At 59.7% G+C, this 24,234-nt stretch overlaps 1 protein-coding gene across 1 annotated transcript in view; it reads right to left on the bottom strand.

The window, feature by feature from the left end:
- LOC142012223 (dedicator of cytokinesis protein 2-like) overlaps positions 1–24,234 on the bottom strand; it is a 454,965-nt gene that overhangs the window by 49,870 nt on the left and 380,861 nt on the right. The window contains exons 39-40 of the mRNA XM_074992076.1: positions 8,462–8,581; positions 2,357–2,446 (exon numbers count right to left, since the gene is read on the bottom strand). Of these exons, the coding sequence (XP_074848177.1) occupies positions 2,357–2,446; positions 8,462–8,581 (210 nt within the window). The remainder of the gene's footprint in view (positions 1–2,356; positions 2,447–8,461; positions 8,582–24,234) is intronic.

Genomic DNA, 24,234 nt, shown 5'->3' on the forward strand with positions numbered 1-24,234 from the left:
CCGATACACCCACCCTGGGCTCCCCAGCTCTGACAGTGCCCTTCAGTCCCTCTCTGCAGCCCCCGCTACACCCGCCCTGGGCTCCCCAGCTCTGACAGTGCCCTTCACTCCCTCTCTGCAGCTCCCGCTACACCCACCCTGGGCTCCCCAGCTCTGACAGTGCCCTTCAGTCCCTCTCTGCAGCCCCCGCTACACCCACCCTGGGCTCCCCAGCTCTGACAGTGCCCTTCAGTCCCACTCTGCAGCCCCCGCTACACCCACCCTGGGCTCCCCAGCTCTGACAGTGCCCTTCAGTCCTTCTCTGCAGCCCCCGCTACACCCACCCTGGGCTCCTCAGCTCTGAGAGTGCCCTTCAGTCCCTCTCTGCAGCCCCCGCTACACCCGCCCTGGGCTCCCCAGCTCTGACAGTGCCCTTCAGTCCCTCTCTGCAGCCCCCACTACACCCGCCCTGGGCTCCCCAGCTCTGACAGTGCCCTTCACTCCCTCTCTGCAGCCCCCGCTACACCCGCTCTGGGCTCCCCAGCTCTGACAGTGCCCTTCAGTCCCACTCTGCAGCTCCCGATACACCCACCCTGGGCTCCCCAGCTCTGACAGTGCCCTTCAGTCCCTCTCTGCAGCCCCCGCTACACCCACCCTGGGCTCCCCAGCTCTGAGAGTGCCCTTCAGTCCCACTCTGCAGCCCCCGCTACACCCGCCCTGGGCTCCCCAGCTCTGACAGTGCCCTTCAGTCCTTCTCTGCAGCCCCCGCTACACCCACCCTGGGCTCCCCAGCTCTGAGAGTGCCCTTCAGTCCCACTCTGCAGCCCCCGCTACACCCGCCCTGGGCTCCCCAGCTCTGACAGTGCCCTTCAGTCCCTCTCTGCAGCCCCCGCTACACCCACCCTGGGCTCCCCAGCTCTGACAGTGCCCTTCAGTCCCTCTCTGCAGCCCCCGCTACACACGCCCTGGGCTCCCCAGCTCTGACAGTGCCCTTCAGTCCCACTCTGCAGTCCCCGCTGCACCCGCCCTGGGCTCCCCAGCTCTGACAGTGCCCTTCAGTCCCACTCTGCAGTCCCCGCTGCACCCGCCCTGGGCTCCCCAGCTCTGACAGTGACCTTCAGTCCCTCTCTGCAGCCCCTGCTACACCCGCCCTGGGCTCCCCAGCTCTGACAGTACCTCTATGTCCCACTCTGCAGCCCCCGCTACACCTGCCCTGGGCTTCCCATCTCTGACAGTAACTCTCTGTCCCACTCTGCAGCCCCCGCTACACCCGCCCTGGGCTCCCCAGCTCTGACAGTGCCCTTCAGTCCCTCTCTGCAGCCCCCGCTACACCTGCCCTGGGCTTCCCAGCTCTGACAGTACCTCTCTGTCCCACTCTGCAGCCCCCGCTACACACGCCCTGGGCTCCCCAGCTCTGACAGTGCCCTTCAGTCCCACTCTGCAGCTCCCGCTACACCCACCCTGGGCTCCCCAGCTCTGACAGTGCCCTTCAGTCCCTCTCTGCAGCTCCCGCTACACCCACCCTGGGCTCCCCAGCTCTGACAGTGCCCTTCAGTCCCTCTCTGCAGCTCCCGCTACACCCACCCTGGGCTCCCCAGCTCTGACAGTGCCCTTCAGTCCCACTCTGCATCTCCCGCTACACCCACCCTGGGCTCCCCACCTCTGACAGTGCCCTTCAGTCCCGCTCTGCAGCCCCCGCTACACCCGCCCTGGGCTCCCCAGCTCTGACAGTGCCCTTCAGTCCCGCTCTGCAGCCCCCGCTACACCCGCCCTGGGCTCCCCAGCTCTGACAGTGCCCTTCAGTCCCGCTCTGCAGCCCCCGCTACACCCGCCCTGGGCTCCCCAGCTCTGACAGTGCCCTTCAGTCCCGCTCTGCAGCCCCCGCTACACCCGCCCTGGGCTCCCCAGCTCTGACAGTGCCCTTCAGTCCCTCTCTGCAGCCCCTGCTACACCCACCCTGCGCTCCCCAGCTCTGACAGTGCCCTTCAGTCCCTCTCCGCAGCTCCCGCTACACCGCCCTGGGCTCCCCAGCTCTGACAGTGCCCTTCAGTCCCACTCTGCAGCCCCCGCTACACCCGCCCTGGGCTCCCCAGCTCTGACAGTGCCCTTCAGTCCCACTCTGCAGCTCCCGCTACACCCACCCTGGGCTCCCCAGCTCTGACAGTGCCCTTCAGTCCCTCTCTGCAGCTCCCGCTACACCCGCCCTGGGCTCCCCAGCTCTGACAGTGCCCTTCAGTCCCTCTCTGCAGCCCCCGCTAGCTTGGACTGACAGTATCCCTCACTCCTGATGCAATTGCTGGTTACGCTGGCCCTGGGCTCCCCACAAGCTGATTACATGCACACTCCGGGTGGAGGCTCAGAGCCCCTGGGAACTCACCAGGATTTCACTCAGCATTTCATACTCAAAGACCTCACTCTCATACTGCTCGGCCAGCTCCTTGCAGATGAGAATCGCCTCCTCCCACATCTGCAGGGAAATGGGGCAGTCAGGAGCAAGAAGCATTACTCCCAGATCCCTGCACCTGGACCAGGAGGAGGGGCTGCATTCTACCCCTGCTCTGCCAGGCCAAGCTGTGGGACACAGGTGTGAAGCCAGACCCAGGATGTGGAGGCCACAGTGGGGAGCTGTGTCTAGACTGGCCTGGTGTGATGTGGAGTGTGGCTAGTCCTCCTGGTAGGGCTGACCCTGGATTGGGCCCACAATAGCCCTGGGCCGGCAGTTGCTGCAGTCTCACCAGCATCCTGCCAGGGATGCTCATGCACCAGGGCTGAGCTAGGACCCAATTCACCTGAAAAACTGCCCTTCTTCTCCACAGCCTGGCCTGGAGGGAGTAAGGCAGAGTGCCCAGGTCTCCAGCCACCAATCCCAGAGCACAAAGTGCCCAGGTCTCCAGCCACCAATCCCAGAGCACAAAGTGCCCAGGTCTCCAGCCACCAATCCCAGAGCACAAAGTGTCCAGGTCACCAGGGACAATCCCAGAGCACAAAGCGCCCAGACCCCCAGGGGTCAATCCCAGAGCTCAAAGGGCCCAGATCCCCAGGGCCAATCCCAGAGCACAAAGTGCCCAGACCCCCAGGGCCAATCCCAGAGCACAAAGCGCCCAGAACCTCAGAGGTCAATCCCCGAGCACAAAGCACCCAGAATCTCAGAGGTCAATCCCAGAGCACAAAGGGCCCAAATCCCCAGGGACAATCCCAGAGCACAAAGCACCCAGATGCCCAGGGGCAGGTCCCAAGGCATAGAATCATAGAAGAGTAGGACTGGAAGGGACCTCAAGAGGCCATCGAGTCCAGCCCCCTGCCCTCACGGCAGGACCAAGCACTTTCTAGACCATCCCTGAAAGCCATCTATCTAAGCTCTTCTTAAATATCTCCAGTGATGGAGATTCTACCACCTCCCTTGGCAATTCGTTCCAGTGTTTGATCACCCTGACAGTTCGGAACTTTTTCCTAATGTCCAGCCTGAACCTCCCCTGCTGCAATTTAAGTCCAGTACCTCTTGTTCTATCCTCAGAGGCAAGAAAAAACAAGTTCCCTCCCTCTGCCTTATGACACCCTTTTAGATACCTGAAAACAGCTATCACGTCCCCCCTCAATCTTCTCTTTTCCAAACTAAACAAGCCCAATTCGTTCAGCCTTTCTTCATTGGTCATGTTCTCTAGACCTGTGATCATTCTCGTTGCTCCCCTCTGGGCCCTCTCCAATTTCTCCACATCCTTCCTGAACTGCGGTGCCCAGAACTGGACACAACACTCCAGCTGAGGTCTAACCAGCGCAGAGTAGAGCAGGAGAATGACTTCTCGTCTCTTGTTCACAACACACCTGTTAATGCATCCCAGAATCATGTTTGCTTTTTTTGCAGCAGCATCACACTGTTGACTCATATTTAGCTTGTGGTCCACTATAACCCCTAGATCCCTTTCTGCTGTACTCATTCCTAGGCAGTCCTTTCCCATTCTCTATGTGTGACACTGATTGTTCCTTCCTAAGTGAAGCACTTTGCATTTGTCCTTATTAAACTTCATCCTGTTTACCTCAGCCCATTTGTCCAGTTTATCCAGATCCTTTTGAATTATGACCCTATCCTCCAAAGAAGTTGCAACCCCTCCCAGCTTGGCATCATCTGCAAACTTAATAAGTGTACTTTCTATGTCAATATCTAAATCGTTAATGAAGATATTGAACAGAACCGGTCCTAAAACAGACCCCTGCGGAACCCCACTTGTTATACTTTTCCAGCAGGATTGAAAACCATTAATAACTACTCTCTGGGTACGGTTATCCAGCCAGTTGTTCACCCACCTTATAGTAGCCCCATCTAAGTTGTATTTGAGTAGTTTATTGATAAGTATATTATGTGAGCCCATGTCAAATGCTTTACTGAAGTCTAGGTATATCACATTCACTGCTTCTCCCTTATCCACAAGGCTTGTTATTCTATCAAAGAAAGCTATTAGATTGGTTTGACATGATCTGTTTTTAACAAAACCATGCTGGCTGTTCCCTATCACCTTACCACCTTCCAATTGCTTGCAGATGATTTCTTTAATGACCTGCTCCATTATCTTTCCTGGCTCAGAAGTTAAGCTGACTGGCCTGTAGTTTCCTGGGTTATTCTTGTTCCCCTTTTTATAAATAGGTACTATATTTGCCCTTTTCCAGTCTTCTGGAATCTCTCCCGTCTCTCATGATTTTCCAAAAATGATTGCTAAAGGCTCAGATACCTCTTCTATCAGCTCCTTGAGGATTCTAGGATGCATTTCATCAGGCCCTGGTGATTTGCAGACATCTAATTTTTCTAAGTAAATTTTAATTTGTTCTTTTCATATTTCAACTTCTAAACCTACCCCTTTTTCACTAGCATTCTCTGTGTCAGGCATTCCTTCAGATTTCTCAGTGAAGACCGAAACACAGAAATCATTAAACATCTCTGCCATTTCCAAATTCCCTGTTACTATTTCTCCCTCGTCACTGACCAATGGCCCTACCCTCTCCTTGGTCTTCCTCTTGTTACCAATGTATTTGTAAAAAGCCTTCTTGTTTCCCTTTATGCTTGTAGCTAGCCTGAGCTCATTTTGTGCCTTGGCCTTTCTAATCTTGCTCCTGCATGCTCGTGTTGTTTGCCTATATTCATCCTTTCTAATTTGTCCTAGTTTCCATTTCTTATACGATTCCGTTTTTAGTTTGAGATCATGCAAGATCTCCTGGTTAAGCCAAGGCAGTCTTTTGCCATGTTTTCTATCTTTCCTACGCAGCAGGACACCTTGCTTTTGGGCCCTTAATAATGTCCCTTTGAAAAACTGCCAACTCTCCTCAGCCGTTTTTCCTCTCAGTTTAGCCTCCCATGGGACCTTACCTACCAGCTGTCTGAGTTTACCAAAATCTGCCTTCCTGAAATCCATTATCTCTATTGTACTGTTTTCCCTTCTACCCTTCCTTAGAATTGTGAACTCTATGATTTCATGATCACTTTCACCCAAGCATCCTTCCACTTTCAAATTCTCAATAATTTCCTCCCTATTTGTTAAAATTAAATCTAGAACAGCTTACCCCCTGGTAGCTTTTTCAAACTTTTGGAATAAAAAGTTGTCTGCAATGCAATCCAAGAATTTATTGGACAGTCTGTCCCCTGCTGTATTAGTTTCCCAACATATATCTGGATAGTTGAAGTCCCCCATCACCACAAAATTCTGGGCCCTGGACGGCATAAAGAGCCCAGACCCCCTGGAGATGAGGGGAACCTTCAGAGCTACTGGAGGGCCTGAGGCCAGTTCTGGTGGAGGGCATGGTAGCAGGGCAAGAGGTATAGTCTATCGGAATGGGGACCAGGCCTTGGGGAGGTGCATGGCAAGGCCCCTGACATCAATTCAGGACCCTCCACAGGGCAGAAATCAACAGGCCCCCCTACCCACTCCTTTGGGGGGGGGGTTACAATCCCCAGTCCAACCAGAGGAGGCATGAGCTGACCAGCCCCAGCCCTAGCTCCCGCCTCGCCACCCTTCTCCGTACCCAGCCTGCCTGCTGGGAAAGCCACAGCAGCAGCTCTTGCTGGAAAGATGCTCAGCTGTGCTCCAAGAAGATTCCACAGGCAGCGTGACCCTGCCCAGAATCCTTATGGGGCACATGAAATGTCTCTTTCTCGCCAGACACACTTTCAGCAGAGCTTTGGAGCAACGGCTGGCACACCTGGGCTCTTATAAATAGCCGGGCCCCAGGCAGCTGCGCCCTTTTTCTCCTTCAGCAGGCCAGGGTCTGGGCAGTGGGAGGGGATTATGGGACATGGGGAGAGAGGTACGGCTGTAGGGAGGGGTAAGGGTTCTGTGGAGTAGGGTGTGGCTGTAGGGAGGCATATGGGCTGTGTGGAGCAAGGTACGGCTGTAGGGAGGGGTAAGGGCTGGGTGGAGCAGGGTACAGCTGACGGGAGGGGTTAAGGGCTGGGTGAAGCAGGGTACGGCTGTGGGGAGAGGTAAGGGTTGTGTGGAGCAGGGTACGGCTGTGGGGAGGGGGTAAGGGCTGTGTGGAGCAGGGTATGGCTGTAGGGAGGGGTAAGGGCTGGGTGAAGAAGGGTATGGCTGTGGGGTGCGGGGAAGGGCTGTGTGGAGCAGGGTACAGCTGCAGGGAGGAGTATGGGCTGTGTGGAGCAGGGTACAGCTGCAGGGAGGGGTAAGGGCTGTGTGGAGCAGTGTATGGCTGTAGGAGGGAGTAAGGGCTGGGTGGAGCAGGGTATGGCTGTAGGGAGGGGTAAGGGCTGGGTGAAGAAGGGTACGGCTTTGGGGTGGGGGTAAGGGCTTTGTGGAGCAGGGTACGGCTGTGGGGAGGGAGTAAGGGTCGTGTGGAGCAGGGTACGACTGTAGGGAGGGAGTAAGGGCTCTTTGGAGCAGGGTACGGCTGTAGGGAGGGGTAAGGGAAGGGTGTGGCTATAGGGAGAGGTAAGGGCTGTGTGGAGCAGGGTACGACTGTAGGGAGGGAGTAAGGGCTCTTTGGAGCAGGGTATGGCTGTTGGGAGGGAGTAAGGGCTCTTTGGAGCAGGGTACGGCTGTGGGGAGGGCGTAAGGGCTGTGTGGAGCAGGGTACGGCTGTGGGGAGGGAGTAAGGGTCGTGTGGAGCAGGGTACGACTGTAGGGAGGGAGTAAGGGCTCTTTGGAGCAGGGTACGGCTGTAGGGAGGGGTAAGGGAAGGGTGTGGCTATAGGGAGAGGTAAGGGCTGTGTGGAGCAGGGTACGACTGTAGGGAGGGAGTAAGGGCTCTTTGGAGCAGGGTATGGCTGTTGGGAGGGAGTAAGGGCTGTGTGGAGCAGGGTACGGCTGTGGGGAGGGAGTAAGGGTCGTGTGGAGCAGGGTACGACTGTAGGGAGGGAGTAAGGGCTCTTTGGAGCAGGGTACGGCTGTAGGGAGGGGTAAGGGAAGGGTGTGGCTATAGGGAGAGGTAAGGGCTGTGTGGAGCAGGGTACGACTGTAGGGAGGGAGTAAGGGCTCTTTGGAGCAGGGTACGGCTGTGGGGAGGGGGTAAGGGCTGTGTGGAGCAGGGTATGGCTGTAGGGAGGGGTAAGGGCTGGGTGAAGAAGGGTATGGCTGTGGGGTGCGGGGAAGGGCTGTGTGGAGCAGGGTACAGCTGCAGGGAGGAGTATGGGCTGTGTGGAGCAGGGTACAGCTGCAGGGAGGGGTAAGGGCTGTGTGGAGCAGTGTATGGCTGTAGGAGGGAGTAAGGGCTGGGTGGAGCAGGGTATGGCTGTAGGGAGGGGTAAGGGCTGGGTGAAGAAGGGTACGGCTTTGGGGTGGGGGTAAGGGCTTTGTGGAGCAGGGTACGGCTGTGGGGAGGGAGTAAGGGTCGTGTGGAGCAGGGTACGACTGTAGGGAGGGAGTAAGGGCTCTTTGGAGCAGGGTACGGCTGTAGGGAGGGGTAAGGGAAGGGTGTGGCTATAGGGAGAGGTAAGGGCTGTGTGGAGCAGGGTACGACTGTAGGGAGGGAGTAAGGGCTCTTTGGAGCAGGGTATGGCTGTTGGGAGGGAGTAAGGGCTCTTTGGAGCAGGGTACGGCTGTGGGGAGGGCGTAAGGGCTGTGTGGAGCAGGGTACGGCTGTGGGGAGGGAGTAAGGGTCGTGTGGAGCAGGGTACGACTGTAGGGAGGGAGTAAGGGCTCTTTGGAGCAGGGTACGGCTGTAGGGAGGGGTAAGGGAAGGGTGTGGCTATAGGGAGAGGTAAGGGCTGTGTGGAGCAGGGTACGACTGTAGGGAGGGAGTAAGGGCTCTTTGGAGCAGGGTATGGCTGTTGGGAGGGAGTAAGGGCTCTTTGGAGCAGGGTATGGCTGTGGGGAGGGCGTAAGGGCTGTGTGGAGCAGGGTACGGGTGTGCGAAGGGGACTGTGGGCCATGGGGAGAGACGTCCCACTGTAGCAGGGGTGAGGGCTGTGGGGAGAAGGAATTCAGAGGGGATTAGGGCCATGGGAGAGGGGGTGCCCCTGTGGATTGCAGCCACCTGCTCTCACCTTGCCCTGGTCAAAGTACTGTATGATCTGCTTGTAGAGCGCCTCCTTCAGCTGCCGCTGGGTGTGCGGGCTCTGGCTGTGGGAGCCCTGCATGGGCGCTGTGTTCGGCTCGTCTGACCACTGCGGAGAGGCACACAGAACATCAGTCACCACAGACCCATAGACACCACTGTCCCCGGTGATATGCAGAAGCAGGCTCTGGACTAAACCAGGCCCCTCTGGGGCTCTGGGCCCATCACCCCAGTTCTGCCCTGCTGGAGTTCTGGGCTCAGTATCCTCACTCCACCGCCTGGGGCTCTGGGCTTGGTACCCTGACTATGCCCCCGGGGCTCCCATGCAGGTCTCCCATCCCCAAAACTTCAAGGAGAAGCAGGTGTTACCCCCAGCACTGTGAGAAGCTGTGTACAGCAGCGGGTGTCCCCCGTAGTACTGTGAGGAGCTCTGTGTGCAGCAGTGGGTGTCCCCCACACCCAGTACCATGAGGAGCTGTGTGTGCAGCAGCGGGTGCCCCCCCCAATACTGGGAGGACCTGTGTGTACAGCAGCAGGTGTCCCCCCCCAGTACTGAGAGGAGCTGTGTGTGCAGCAGTGGGTGTACCCCCCCAGTACTGTGAGGAGCTGTGTGTGCAGCAGTGGGTGTCCCCCCCGAGTACTATGAGGAGCTGTGTGTGCAGCAGTGGGTGTCCCCCAGTACTGTGAGGAGCTGTGTGTGCAGCAGTGGGTGTCTCCCAGTACTGTGAGGAGCTGTGTGTGCAGCAGTGGGCGTGCCCCAGTACTGGGAGGAGCTGTATACAGCAGTGGGTGTCCCCCCCAAGTACTGTGAGGAGCTGTGTGTGTAGCAGTGGGTGTCCCCCCAGTACTGTGAGGAGCTGTGTGCGCAGCAGTGGATGTCCCCCCAGTACTGTGAGGAGCTGTGCGTGGAGCAGTGGGTGTCCCCCAGTAATGTGAGGAGCTGTGCGTGCAGCAGTGGGTGTCCCCCCAGTACTGTGAGGAGCTGTGTGTGCAGCAGTGGGTGTCTCCCCAGTACTGGGAGGAGCTCTGTGTGCAGCAGTGGGTGTCCCCCAGTAGTGTGAGGAGCTGTGTGTGCAGCAGTGGGTGTCCCCCCAGTACTGGGAGGAACTGTGTGTGCAGCAGTGGGTGTCCCCCAGTAATGTGAGGAGCTGTGCGTGCAGCAGTGGGTGTCCCCCCAGTACTGTGAGGAGCTGTGTGTGCAGCAGTGGGTGTCCCCCAGTAATGTGAGGAGCTGTGTGTGGAGCAGTGGGTGTCCCCCAGTAATGTGAGGAGCTGTGCGTGCAGCAGTGGGTGTCCCCCCAGTACTGTGAGGAGCTGTGTCTGCAGCAGTGGGTGTCCACCCCCCAGTACTGTGAGGAGCTGTGTGCACAGCAGTGGATGTCCCCCCAGTACTGGGAGGAGCTGTGTGTGCAGCAGTGGGTGTCCCCCAGTACAGTGAGGAGCTGTGTGTGCAGCAGTGGGTGTCCCCCCAGTACTGGGAGGAGCTGTGTGTGCAGCAGTGGGTGTCCCCCAGTAATGTGAGGAGCTGTGCGTGCAGCAGTGGGTGTCCCCCCAGTACTCGGAGGAGCTGTGTGTGCAGCAGTGGGTGTCCACCCCCCCAGTACTGTGAGGAGCTGTGTGTGCAGCAGTGGGTGTCCACCCCCCAGTACTGTGAGGAGCTGTGTGTGCAGCAGTGGGTGTCCACACCCCAGTACTGTGAGGAGCTGTGTGCACAGCAGTGGATATCCCCCCAGTACTGGGAGGAGCTGTGTGTGCAGCAGTGGGTGTCCCCCAGTAATGTGAGGAGCTGTGTGTGCAGCAGTGGGTGTCCCCCAGTAATGTGAGGAGCTGTGTGCGGAGCAGTGGGTGTCCCCCAGTAATGTGAGGAGCTGTGCGTGCAGCAGGGGTGTACCCCCAGTACTGTGAGGAGCTGTGTGTGCAGCAGTGGGTGTCCACCCCCCAGTACTGTGAGGAGCTGTGTGCACAGCAGTGGATGTCCCCCCAGTACTGGGAGGAGCTGTGTGTGCAGCAGTGGGTGTCCACCCCCCAGTACTGTGAGGAGCTGTGTGTGCAGCAGTGGGTGTCCACACCCCAGTACTGTGAGGAGCTGTGTGCACAGCAGTGGATATCACCCCAGTACTGGGAGGAGCTGTGTGTGCAACAGTGGGTGTCCCCCAGTAATGTGAGGAGCTGTGTGTGCAGCAGTGGGTGTCCCCCAGTAATGTGAGGAGCTGTGCGTGCAGCAGTGGGTGTACCCCCAGTACTGTGAGGAGCTGTGTGTGCAGCAGTGGGTGTCCACCCCCCAGTACTGTGAGGAGCTGTGTGCACAGCAGTGGATGTCCCCCCAGTACTGGGAGGAGCTGTGTGTGCAGCAGTGGGTGTCCCCCAGTACTGTGAGGAGCTGTGTGTGCAGCAGTGGGTGTCCCCCCAGTACTGGGAGGAGCTGTGTGTGCAGCAGTGGGTGTCCCCCAGTAATGTGAGGAGCTGTGCGTGCAGCAGTGTGTGTCCCCCCAGTACTGTGAGGAACTGTGTGTGCAGCAGTGGGTGTCCCCCAGTAATGTGAGGAGCTGTGCGTGCAGCAGTGTGTGTCCCCCCAGTACTGAGAGGAACTGTGCGTGCAACAGTGGGTGTCCCCCCAGTACTGGGAGGAGCTGTGCGTGCAGCAGTGGATGTCCCCCCAGTACTGTGAGGAGCTGTGTGTGCAGCAGTGGGTGTCCACCCCCCCAGTATGGTGAGGAGCTGTGTGTGCATCAGTGGGTGTCCACCCCCCAGTACTGTGAGGAGCTGTGTGTGCAGGAGTGGGTGTCCCGCCAGTACTGGGAGGAGCTGTGCGTGCAGCAGTGGATGTCCCCCCAGTACTGTGAGGAGCTGTGTGTGCAGCAGTGGGTGTGCACCCCCCCAGTACTGTGAGGAGCTGTGTGTGCATCAGTGGGTGTCCACCCCCCAGTACTGTGAGGAGCTGTGTGTGCAGCAGTGGGTGTCCACACCCCAGTACTGTGAGGAGCTGTGTGCACAGCAGTGGATATCCCGCCAGTACTGGTGGGAGCTGTGTGTGCAGCAGTGGGTGTCCACCCCCCAGTAATGTGAGGAGCTGTGTGTGCAGCAGTGGGTGTCCACCCCCCAGTACTGTGAGGAGCTGTGTGTACAGCAGTGGGTGTCCCCCCAGTACTGTGCGGAGCTGTGTGTTTAGCAGTGGGTGTCCCCCAGTACTGTGAGCAGCTTTGTGTGCAGCAGTGGGTGTCCCCCCAGTACTGTGAGGAGCTGTGCGTGCAGCAGTGGGTTTCCCCCCAGTACTGTGAGGAGCTGTGTGTGCAGCAGTGGGTGTCCACCCCCCCAGTACTGTGAGGAGCTGTGTGTGCAGCAGTGGGTGTCCACCCCCCCAGTACTGTGAGGAGCTGTGTGTGCAGCAGTGGGTGTCCCCCAGTAATGTGAGGAGCTGTTTGCGGAGCAGTGGGTGTCCCCCAGTAGTGGGAGGAGCTGTGCGTGCAGCAGTGGGTGTCCCCCCAGTACTGTGAGGAGCTGTGTGTGCAGCAGTGGGTGTCCCCCCAGTACTGGGAGGAACTGTGTGTGCAGCAGTGGGTGTCCCCCAGTACTGTGAGGAGCTGTGTGTGCAGCAGTGGGTGTCCCCCCAGTACTGGGAGGAACTGAGTGTGCAGCAGTGGGTGTCCCCCAGTAATGTGAGGAGCTGTGCGTGCAGCAGTGGGTGTCCCCCCAGTACTGTGAGGAGTTGTGTGTGCAGCAGTGGGTGTCCCCCAGTAATGTGAGGAGCTGTGTGTGGAGCAGTGGGTGTCCCCCAGTAATGTGAGGAGCTGTGCGTGCAGCAGTGGGTGTCCCCCCATTACTGTGAGGAGCTGTGTCTGCAGCAGTGGGTGTCCACCCCCGAGTACTGTGAGGAGCTGTGTGCACAGCAGTGGATGTCCCCCCAGAATTGGGAGGAGCTGTGTGTGCAGCACTGGGTGTCCCCCAGTACTGTGAGGAGCTGTGTGTGCAGCAGTGGGTGTCCCCCCAGTACTGGGAGGAGCTGTGTGTGCAGCAGTGGGTGTCCCCCCCAAGTACTGTGAGGAGCTGTGCGTGCAGCAGTGGGTGTCCCCCCAGTACTGGGAGGAGCTGTGTGAGCAGCAGTGGGTGTCCACCCCCCCAGTACTGTGAGGAGCTGTGTGTGCAGCAGTGGGTGTCCACCCCCCAGTACTGTGAGGACCTGTGTGTGCAGCAGTGGGTGTCCACACCCCAGTACTGTGAGGAGCTGTGTGCACAGCAGTGGATATCACCCCAGTACTGGGAGGAGCTGTGTGTGCAGCAGTGGGTGTCCCCCAGTAATGTGAGGAGCTGTGTGTGCAGCAGTGGGTGTCCCCCAGTAATGTGAGGAGCTGTTTGCGGAGCAGTGGGTGTCCCCCAGTAATGTGAGGAGCTGTGCGTGCAGCAGGGGGTGTAACCCCAGTACTGTGAGGAGCTGTGTGTGCAGCAGTAGGTGTCCACCCCCCAGTACTGGGAGGAGCTGTGTGTGCAGCAGTGGGTGTCCACCCCCCAGTACTGTGAGGAGCTGTGTGTGCAGCAGTGGGTGTCCACACCCCAGTACTGTGAGGAGCTGTGTGCACAGCAGTGGATATCACCCCAGTACTGGGAGGAGCTGTGTGTGCAGCAGTGGGTGTCCCCCAGTAATGTGAGGAGCTGTGTGTGCAGCAGTGGGTGTCCCCCAGTAATGTGAGGAGCTGTGTGCGGAGCAGTGGGTGTCCCCCAGTAATGTGAGGAGCTGTGCGTGCAGCAGTGGGTGTACCCCCAGTACTGTGAGGAGCTGTGTGTGCAGCAGTGGGTGTCCACCCCCCAGTACTGTGAGGAGCTGTGTGCACAGCAGTGGATGTCCCCCCAGTACTGGGAGGAGCTGTGCGTGCAGCAGTGGATGTCCCCCAGTACTGTGAGGAGCTGTGTGTGCAGCAGTGGGTGTCCCCCAGTAATGTGAGGAGCTGTTTGCGGAGCAGTGGGTGTCCCCCAGTACTGGGAGGAGCTCTGTGTGCAGCAGTGGGTGTCCCCCAGTACTGTGAGGAGCTGTGTGTGCAGCAGTGGGTGTCCCCCCAGTACTGGGAGGAACTGTGTGTGCAGCAGTGGGTGTCCCCCAGTACTGTGAGGAGCTGTGTGTGCAGCAGTGGGTGTCCCCCCAGTACTGGGAGGAACTGTGTGTGCAGCAGTGGGTGTCCCCCAGTAATGTGAGGAGCTGTGCGTGCAGCAGTGGGTGTCCCCCCAGTACTGTGAGGAGTTGTGTGTGCAGCAGTGGGTGTCCCCCAGTAATGTGAGGAGCTGTGTGTGGAGCAGTGGGTGTCCCCCAGTAATGTGAGGAGCTGTGCGTGCAGCAGTGGGTGTCCCCCCATTACTGTGAGGAGCTGTGTCTGCAACAGTGGGTGTCCACCCCCGAGTACTGTGAGGAGCTGTGTGCACAGCAGTGGATGTCCCCCCAGAATTGGGAGGAGCTGTGTGTGCAGCACTGGGTGTCCCCCAGTACTGTGAGGAGCTGTGTGTGCAGCAGTGGGTGTCCCCCCAGTACTGGGAGGAGCTGTGTGTGCAGCAGTGGGTGTCCCCCCCAAGTACTGTGAGGAGCTGTGCGTGCAGCAGTGGGTGTCCCCCCAGTACTGGGAGGAGCTGTGTGTGCAGCAGTGGGTGTCCACCCCCCCAGTACTGTGAGGAGCTGTGTGTGCAGCAGTGGGTGTCCCCCAGTAATGTGAGGAGCTGTTTGCGGAGCAGTGGGTGTCCCCCAGTAATGTGAGGAGCTGTGCGTGCAGCAGGGGGTGTAACCCCAGTACTGTGAGGAGCTGTGTGTGCAGCAGTAGGTGTCCCCCCCCCTGTACTGTGAGGAGCTGTGTGCACAGCAGTGGATGTCCCCCCAGTACTGGGAGGAGCTGTGTGTGCAGCAGTGGGTGTCCACCCCCCAGTACTGTGAGGAGCTGTGTGTGCAGCAGTGGGTGTCCACACCCCAGTACTGTGAGGAGCTGTGTGCACAGCAGTGGATATCACCCCAGTACTGGGAGGAGCTGTGTGTGCAGCAGTGGGTGTCCCCCAGTAATGTGAGGAGCTGTGTGTGCAGCAGTGGGTGTCTCCCAGTAATGTGAGGAGCTGTGTGCGGAGCAGTGGGTGTCCCCCAGTAATGTGAGGAGCTGTGCGTGCAGCAGTGGGTGTACCCCCAGTACTGTGAGGAGCTGTGTGTGCAGCAGTGGGTGTCCACCCCCCAGTACTGTGAGGAGCTGTGTGCACAGCAGTGGATATCCCCCCAGTACTGGGAGGAGCTGTGTGTGCAGCAGTGGGTGTCCACCCCCCAGTAATGTGAGGAGCTGTGTGTGCAGCAGTGGGTGTCCACCCCCCAGTACTGTGAGGAGCTGTGTGTACAGCAGTGGGTGTCCCCCCAGTACTGTGCGGAGCTGTGTGTATAGCAGTGGGTGTCCCCCAGTACTGTGAGGAGCTTTGTGTGCAGCAGTGGGTGTCCCCCCAGTACTGTGAGGAGCTGTGCGTGCAGCAGTGGGTTTCCCCCCAGTACTGGGAGGAGCTGTGTGTGCAGCAGTGGGTGTCCACCCCGGAGTACTGGGAGGAGCTGTGTGTGGAGCAGTGGGTGTCCACCCCCCAGTACTGTGAGGAGCTCTGAGTGCAGCAGTGGGTGTCCCCCAGTAATGTGAGGAGTTGTGTGTGCAGCAGTGGGCGTCCCCCCAGTACTGTGAGGAGCTGTGTGTGTAGTAGCGGGTGTCCCCCCAGTACTGTGAGGAGCTGTGTGTGCTGCAGTGGGTGTCCCCCCAGTACTGTGAGGAGCTGTGTATGTAGTACCGGGTGTCCCCCCAGTAGTGTGAGGAGCTGTGTGTGCAGCAGTGGGTGTCCCCCCAGTATTGTGAGGAGCTGTGTGTGCAGCAGTGGGTGTCCCCTAGTACTGTGAGGAGCTGTATGTGTAGCAGTGGGTGTCCCCCAGTAATGTGAGGAGTTGTGTGTGCAGCAGTGGGCGTCCCCCCAGTACTGTGAGGAGCTGTGTGTGTAGTAGCGGGTGTCCCCCCAGTACTGTGAGGAGCTGTGTGTGCTGCAGTGGGTGTCCCCCCAGTACTGTGAGGAGCTGTGTATGTAGTACCGGGTGTCCCCCCAGTAGTGTGAGGAGCTGTGTGTGCAGCAGTGGGTGTCCCCCCAGTATTGTGAGGAGCTGTGTGTGCAGCAGTGGGTGTCCCCTAGTACTGTGAGGAGCTGAATGTGTAGCAGTGGGTGTCCCCCAGTACTGTGAGGAGCTGTGCGTGCAGCAATGGGTGTCCCCCCAGTACTGTGAGGAGCTGGTGCGCAGCAGTGGGTGTCCCCCCAGTACTGTGAGGAGGTGTGTGTGGAGCAGTGGGTGTCCCCCCAGTACTGTGAGGAGCTGTGTGTGGAGCAGTGGGTGTCCCCCCAGTACTGTGAGGAGCTGTGTGTGGAGCAGTGGGTGTCCACCCCCCAGTACTGTGAGGAGCTGTGTGTGCAGCAGTGGGTGTCCCCCCAGTACTGTGAGGAGCTGTGTGTGCAGCAGTGGGTGTCCCCCCAGTACTGTGAGGAGCTGTGCGTGCAGCAATGGGTGTCCCCCCAGTACTGTGAGGAGCTGGTGCGCAGCAGTGGGTGTCCCCCCAGTACTGTGAGGAGGTGTGTGTGCAGCAGTGGGTGTCCAACCCCCAGTAATGTGAGGAACTGTGTGTGCAGCAGTGGGTGTCCCCCCAGTACTGTGAGGAGCTGTGTGTGCAGCAGTGGGTGTCCCCCAGTACTGTGAAGAGCTGTGTGTGCAGCAGTGGGTGTCTCCCCCCCCAGTACTGTGAGGAGGTGTGTGTGCAGCAGTGGGTGTCCACCCCCCAGTAATGTGAGGAACTGTGTGTGCAGCAGTGGGTGTCCCCCCAGTACTGTGAGGAGCTGTGTGTGCAGCAGTGGGTGTCCCCCAGTACTGTGAGGAGCTGTGTGTGCAGCAGTGGGTGTCCCCCCAGTAATGTGAGGAGCTGGGCGTGCAGCAGTGGGTGTCCCCCCAGTACTGTGAGGAGCTGTGTCTGCAGCAGTGGGTGTCCCCCAGTACTGTGAGGAGCTGTATGTGTAGCATTGGGTGTCCCCCAGTAATGTGAGGAGCTGTGTGTCCAGCAGTGGGTGTCCCCCAGTACTGTGAAGAGCTGTGTGTGCAGCAGTGGGTGTCTCCCCCTGCAGTACTGTGAGGAGCTGTGTGTGCAGCAGTGGGTGTCCCCCAGTAATGTGAGGAGCTGTGTGTGTAGTAGTGGGTGTCCACCCCCCAGTACTGTGAGGAGCTGTGTGTGGAGCAGTGGGTGTCCACCCCCCAGTACTGTGAGGAGCTGTGTGTGCAGCAGTGGGTGTCCCCCCAGTACTGTGAGGAGCTGTGTGTGCAGCAGTGGGTGTCCCCCAGTACTGTGAGGAGCTGTATGTGTAGCAGTGGGTGTCCCCCAGTAATGTGAGGAGCTGTGTGTGCATCAGTGGGTGTCCCCCCAGTACTGTGAGGAGCTGTGTGTGTAGAAGCGGGTGTCCCCCCAGTACTGTGAGGAGCTGTGTGTGCGGCATTGGGTGTCCACCCCCCCCCAGTACGGGGAGGAGCTGTGTGCAGCACTGGGTGTCCCCCCAGTACTGTGCGTAGCTGTGCGTGCAGCAGTGGGTGTCCCCCAGTATTGTGAGGAGCTGTGTGTGCAGCAGTGGGTGTCTCCCCCCCCAGTACTGTGAGGAGCTGTGTGTGTAGCAGTGGGTGACCCCCAGTACTGAGAGGAGCTGTGCGTGCAGCAGTGGGTGTCCACCCCCCAGTACTGGGAGGAGCTGTGTGTGGAGCAGTGGGTGTCCACCCCGCAGTACTGTGAGGAGTTCTGAGTGCAGCAGTGGGTATCCCCCCACTACTGTGAGGAGCTGTGTGTGCAGCAGTGGGTGTCCCCCCAGTAATGTGAGGAGCTGGGCGTGCAGCAGTGGGTGTCCCCCCAGTACTGTGAGGAGCTGTGTGTGGAGCAGTGGGTTTCCACCCGCCAGTACTGTGAGGAGCTGTGTGCACAGCAGTGGGTGTCCCCCCAGTACTGGGAGGAGCTGTGTGTGGAGCAGTGGGTGTCCCCCAGTCATGTGAGGAGGTGTGCGTGCAGCAGTGGGTGTCCCCCCAGTAGTGTGAGGAGCTGTGTGTGGAGCAGTGGGTGTCCCCCCAGTACTTTGAGGAGCTGTGTGTGGAGCAGTGGGTGTCCACCCCCCAGTACTGTGAGGAGCTGTGTGTGGAGCAGTGGGTGTCCACCCCCCAGTACTGTGAGGAGCTGTGTGTGCAGCAGTGGGTGTCCCCCCAGTACCGTGAGGAGCTGTGTGTGCAGCCGTGGGTGTCCCCCAGTACTGTGAGGAGCTGTATGTGTAGCAGTGGGTGTCCCCCAGTAATGTGAGGAGCTGTGTGTGCATCAGTGGGTGTCCCCCCAGTACTGTGAGGAGCTGTGTATGCGGCATTGGGTGTCCACCCGCCCCCAGTACGGGGAGGAGCTGTGTGCAGCAGTGGGTGTCCCCCCAGTATTGTGAGGAGCTGTGTGTGCAGCAGTGGGTGTCTCCCCCCCCAGTACTGTGAGGAGCTGTGTGTGTAGCAGTGGGTGTCCCCCAGTACTGAGAGGAGCTGTGCGTGCAGCAGTGGGTGTCCACCCCCCAGTACTGGGAGGAGCTGTGTGTGGAGCAGTGGGTGTCCACCCCCCAGTACTGTGAGGAGTTCTGAGTGCAGCAGTGGGTGTCCCCCACTACTGTGAGGAGCTGTGTGTGCAGCAGTGGGTGTCCCCCCAGTACTGTGAGGAGCTGTGTGTGCAGCAGTGGGTGTCCCCCCAGTACTGTGAGGAGCTGTGTGTGCAGCAGTGGGTGTCCCCTAGTACTGTGAGGAGCTGTATGTGTAGCAGTGGGTGTCCCCCAGTAATGTGAGGAGCTGTGTGTGCAGCAGTGGGTGTCCTCCCAATACTGTGAGGAGCTGTGTGTGTAGTAGCGGGTGTCCCCCCAGTACTGTGAGGAGCTGTGTGTGCAGCAGTGGGTGTCCCCCCAGTACTGTGAGGAGCTGTGCGTGCAGCAATGGGTGTCCCCCCAGTACTGTGAGGAGCTGGTGCGCAGCAGTGGGTGTCCCCCCAGTACTGGGAGGAGCTGTGTGTGGAGCAGTGGGTGTCCCCCAGTCATGTGAGGAGCTGTGCGTGCAGCAGGGGGTGTCCCCCCAGTACTGTGAGGAGCTGTGTGTGGAGCAGTGGGTGTCCCCCCAGTACTGTGAGGAGCTGTGTGTGCAGGAGTGGGTGTCCACCCCCCAGTACTGTGAGGAGCTGTGTGTGCAGCAGTGGGTGTCCCCCCAGTACTGTGAGGAGCTGTGTGTGCAGCAGTGGGTGTCCCCCCAGTACTGTGAGGAGGTGTGCGTGCAGCAATGGGTGTCCCCCCAGTAATGTGAGGAGCTGGTGCGCAGCAGTGGGTGTCCCCCCAGTACTGTGAGGAGGTGTGTGTGCAGCAGTGGGTGTCCACCCCCCAGTAATGTGAGGAACTGTGTGTGCAGCAGTGGGTGTCCCCCCAGTACTGTGAGGAGCTGTGCGTGCAGCAATGGGTGTCCCCCCAGTACTGTGAGGAGCTGTGTGCGCAGCAGTGGGTGTCCACCCCCCCCAGTACTGTGAGGAGCTGTATGTGTAGCAGTGGGTGTCCCCCAGTAATGTGAGGAGCTGTGTGTGCAGCAGTGGGTGTCCCCCCAGTACTGTGAGGAGCTGTGTGTGTAGTAGCGGGTGTCCCGCCAGTACTGTGAGGAGCTGTGTGTGCGGCATTGGGTGTCCACCCCCCCGCAGTACGGGGAGGAGCTGTGTGCAGCAGTGGGTGTCCCCCCAGTAGTGGGAGGAGCTGTGTGTGCAGCAGTGGGTGTCCCCCAGTACTGTGAAGAGCTGTGTGTGCAGCAGTGGGTGTCTCCCCCCTCAGTACTGTGAGGAGCTGTGTGTGCAGCAGTGGGTGTCCCCCAGTAATGTGAGGAGCTGTGTGTGTAGTAGTGGGTGTCCCCCCAGTAATGTGAGGAGCTGGGCGTGCAGGAGTGGGTGTCCCCCCAGTACTGTGAGGAGCTGTGTGTGCAGCAGTGGGTTTCCACCCGCCAGTACTGTGAGGAGCTGTGTGCACAGCAGTGGGTGTCCCCCCAGTACTGTGAGGAGCTGTGTGTGGAGCAGTGGGTGTCCCCCCAGTACTGTGAGGAGCTGTGTGTGGAGCAGTGGGTGTCCACCCCCCAGTACTGTGAGGAGCTGTGTGTGGAGCAGTGGGTGTCCACCCCCCGGTACTGTGAGGAGCTGTGTGTGCAGCAGTGGGTGTCCCCCCAGTAGTGTGAGGAGCTGTGTGTGCAGCAGTGGGTGTCCCCCAGTAGTGTGAGGAGCTGTATGTGTAGCAGTGGGTGTCCCCCAGTAATGTGAGGAGCTGTGTGTGCATCAGTGGGTGTCCCCCCAGTACTTTGAGGAGCTGTGTGTGTAGAAGCGGGTGTCCCCCCAGTACTGTGAGGAGCTGTGTGTGCGGCATTGGGTGTCCACCCCCCCTCAGTACGGGGAGGAGCTGTGTGCAGCAGTGGGTGTCCCCCAGTACTGTGAGGAGCTGTATGTGTAGCAGTGGGTGTCTGCCCCCCCAGTACTGTGAGGAGCTGTGTGTGTAGCAGTGGGTGTCCCCCAGTACTGAGAGGAGCTGTGCGTGCAGCAGTGGGTGTCCACCCCCCAGTACTGAGAGGAGCTGTGTGTGGAGCAGTGGGTGTCCACCCCCCAGTACTGTGAGGAGTTCTGAGTGCAGCAGTGGGTGTCCCCCCACTATTGTGAGGAGCTGTGTGTGCAGCAGTGGGTGTCCCCCGAGTACTGTGAGGAGCTGTGTGTGTAGTAGCGGGTGTCCCCCCAGTACTGTGAGGAGCTGTGTGTGCAGCAGTGGGTGTGTCCCCCAGTACTGTGAGGAGCTGTGTATAGCAGTGGGTGTGCCCCAGTACTGTGACGAGCTTTGTGTGCAGCAGTGGGTGTCCCCCCAGTACTGTGAGGAGCTGTGTGTGCAGCAGTGGGTGTCCCGCCAGTACTGGGATGAGCTGTGTGTGCAGCAGTGGGTGTCCCCCCAGTACTGTGAGGAGCTGTGCGTGCAGCAGTGGTTGTCCACCCCCCAGTACTGGGAGGAGCTGTGTGTGCAGCAGTGGGTGTCCCCCCAGTACCGTGAGGAGCTGTGTGTGCAGCCGTGGGTGTCCCCCAGTACTGTGAGGAGCTGTATGTGTAGCAGTGGGTGTCCCCCAGTAATGTGAGGAGCTGTGTGTGCATCAGTGGGTGTCCCCCCAGTACTGTGAGGAGCTGTGTATGCGGCATTGGGTGTCCACCCGCCCCCAGTACGGGGAGGAGCTGTGTGCAGCAGTGGGTGTCCCCCCAGTACCGTGAGGAGCTGTGTGTGCAGCCGTGGGTGTCCCCCAGTACTGTGAGGAGCTGTATGTGTAGCAGTGGGTGTCCCCCAGTAATGTGAGGAGCTGTGTGTGCATCAGTGGGTGTCCCCCCAGTACTGTGAGGAGCTGTGTATGCGGCATTGGGTGTCCACCCGCCCCCAGTACGGGGAGGAGCTGTGTGGAGCAGTGGGTGTCCCCCCAGTACTGTGAGGAGCTGTGTGTGGAGCAGTGGGTGTCCACCCCCCAGTACTGTGAGGAGCTGTGTGTGCAGCAGTGGGTGTCCCCCCAGTACTGTGAGGAGCTGTGTGTGCAGCAGTGGGTGTCCCCCCAGTACTGTGAGGAGCTGTGCGTGCAGCAATGGGTGTCCCCCCAGTACTGTGAGGAGCTGGTGCGCAGCAGTGGGTGTCCCCCCAGTACTGTGAGGAGGTGTGTGTGCAGCAGTGGGTGTCCAACCCCCAGTAATGTGAGGAACTGTGTGTGCAGCAGTGGGTGTCCCCCCAGTACTGTGAGGAGCTGTGTGTGCAGCAGTGGGTGTCCCCCAGTACTGTGAAGAGCTGTGTGTGCAGCAGTGGGTGTCTCCCCCCCCAGTACTGTGAGGAGGTGTGTGTGCAGCAGTGGGTGTCCACCCCCCAGTAATGTGAGGAACTGTGTGTGCAGCAGTGGGTGTCCCCCCAGTACTGTGAGGAGCTGTGTGTGCAGCAGTGGGTGTCCCCCAGTACTGTGAGGAGCTGTGTGTGCAGCAGTGGGTGTCCCCCCAGTAATGTGAGGAGCTGGGCGTGCAGCAGTGGGTGTCCCCCCAGTACTGTGAGGAGCTGTGTCTGCAGCAGTGGGTGTCCCCCAGTACTGTGAGGAGCTGTATGTGTAGCATTGGGTGTCCCCCAGTAATGTGAGGAGCTGTGTGTCCAGCAGTGGGTGTCCCCCAGTACTGTGAAGAGCTGTGTGTGCAGCAGTGGGTGTCTCCCCCTGCAGTACTGTGAGGAGCTGTGTGTGCAGCAGTGGGTGTCCCCCAGTAATGTGAGGAGCTGTGTGTGTAGTAGTGGGTGTCCACCCCCCAGTACTGTGAGGAGCTGTGTGTGGAGCAGTGGGTGTCCACCCCCCAGTACTGTGAGGAGCTGTGTGTGCAGCAGTGGGTGTCCCCCCAGTACTGTGAGGAGCTGTGTGTGCAGCAGTGGGTGTCCCCCAGTACTGTGAGGAGCTGTATGTGTAGCAGTGGGTGTCCCCCAGTAATGTGAGGAGCTGTGTGTGCATCAGTGGGTGTCCCCCCAGTACTGTGAGGAGCTGTGTGTGTAGAAGCGGGTGTCCCCCCAGTACTGTGAGGAGCTGTGTGTGCGGCATTGGGTGTCCACCCCCCCCCAGTACGGGGAGGAGCTGTGTGCAGCACTGGGTGTCCCCCCAGTACTGTGCGTAGCTGTGCGTGCAGCAGTGGGTGTCCCCCAGTATTGTGAGGAGCTGTGTGTGCAGCAGTGGGTGTCTCCCCCCCCAGTACTGTGAGGAGCTGTGTGTGTAGCAGTGGGTGACCCCCAGTACTGAGAGGAGCTGTGCGTGCAGCAGTGGGTGTCCACCCCCCAGTACTGGGAGGAGCTGTGTGTGGAGCAGTGGGTGTCCACCCCGCAGTACTGTGAGGAGTTCTGAGTGCAGCAGTGGGTATCCCCCCACTACTGTGAGGAGCTGTGTGTGCAGCAGTGGGTGTCCCCCCAGTAATGTGAGGAGCTGGGCGTGCAGCAGTGGGTGTCCCCCCAGTACTGTGAGGAGCTGTGTGTGGAGCAGTGGGTTTCCACCCGCCAGTACTGTGAGGAGCTGTGTGCACAGCAGTGGGTGTCCCCCCAGTACTGGGAGGAGCTGTGTGTGGAGCAGTGGGTGTCCCCCAGTCATGTGAGGAGGTGTGCGTGCAGCAGTGGGTGTCCCCCCAGTAGTGTGAGGAGCTGTGTGTGGAGCAGTGGGTGTCCCCCCAGTACTTTGAGGAGCTGTGTGTGGAGCAGTGGGTGTCCACCCCCCAGTACTGTGAGGAGCTGTGTGTGGAGCAGTGGGTGTCCACCCCCCAGTACTGTGAGGAGCTGTGTGTGCAGCAGTGGGTGTCCCCCCAGTACCGTGAGGAGCTGTGTGTGCAGCCGTGGGTGTCCCCCAGTACTGTGAGGAGCTGTATGTGTAGCAGTGGGTGTCCCCCAGTAATGTGAGGAGCTGTGTGTGCATCAGTGGGTGTCCCCCCAGTACTGTGAGGAGCTGTGTATGCGGCATTGGGTGTCCACCCGCCCCCAGTACGGGGAGGAGCTGTGTGCAGCAGTGGGTGTCCCCCCAGTATTGTGAGGAGCTGTGTGTGCAGCAGTGGGTGTCTCCCCCCCCAGTACTGTGAGGAGCTGTGTGTGTAGCAGTGGGTGTCCCCCAGTACTGAGAGGAGCTGTGCGTGCAGCAGTGGGTGTCCACCCCCCAGTACTGGGAGGAGCTGTGTGTGGAGCAGTGGGTGTCCACCCCCCAGTACTGTGAGGAGTTCTGAGTGCAGCAGTGGGTGTCCCCCACTACTGTGAGGAGCTGTGTGTGCAGCAGTGGGTGTCCCCCCAGTACTGTGAGGAGCTGTGTGTGCAGCAGTGGGTGTCCCCCCAGTACTGTGAGGAGCTGTGTGTGCAGCAGTGGGTGTCCCCTAGTACTGTGAGGAGCTGTATGTGTAGCAGTGGGTGTCCCCCAGTAATGTGAGGAGCTGTGTGTGCAGCAGTGGGTGTCCTCCCAATACTGTGAGGAGCTGTGTGTGTAGTAGCGGGTGTCCCCCCAGTACTGTGAGGAGCTGTGTGTGCAGCAGTGGGTGTCCCCCCAGTACTGTGAGGAGCTGTGCGTGCAGCAATGGGTGTCCCCCCAGTACTGTGAGGAGCTGGTGCGCAGCAGTGGGTGTCCCCCCAGTACTGGGAGGAGCTGTGTGTGGAGCAGTGGGTGTCCCCCAGTCATGTGAGGAGCTGTGCGTGCAGCAGGGGGTGTCCCCCCAGTACTGTGAGGAGCTGTGTGTGGAGCAGTGGGTGTCCCCCCAGTACTGTGAGGAGCTGTGTGTGCAGGAGTGGGTGTCCACCCCCCAGTACTGTGAGGAGCTGTGTGTGCAGCAGTGGGTGTCCCCCCAGTACTGTGAGGAGCTGTGTGTGCAGCAGTGGGTGTCCCCCCAGTACTGTGAGGAGGTGTGCGTGCAGCAATGGGTGTCCCCCCAGTAATGTGAGGAGCTGGTGCGCAGCAGTGGGTGTCCCCCCAGTACTGTGAGGAGGTGTGTGTGCAGCAGTGGGTGTCCACCCCCCAGTAATGTGAGGAACTGTGTGTGCAGCAGTGGGTGTCCCCCCAGTACTGTGAGGAGCTGTGCGTGCAGCAATGGGTGTCCCCCCAGTACTGTGAGGAGCTGTGTGCGCAGCAGTGGGTGTCCACCCCCCCCAGTACTGTGAGGAGCTGTATGTGTA

The sequence above is a fragment of the Carettochelys insculpta genome, chromosome 4, assembly GCF_033958435.1.
Source record: "Carettochelys insculpta isolate YL-2023 chromosome 4, ASM3395843v1, whole genome shotgun sequence".
NCBI lineage: Eukaryota > Metazoa > Chordata > Testudines > Carettochelyidae > Carettochelys > Carettochelys insculpta.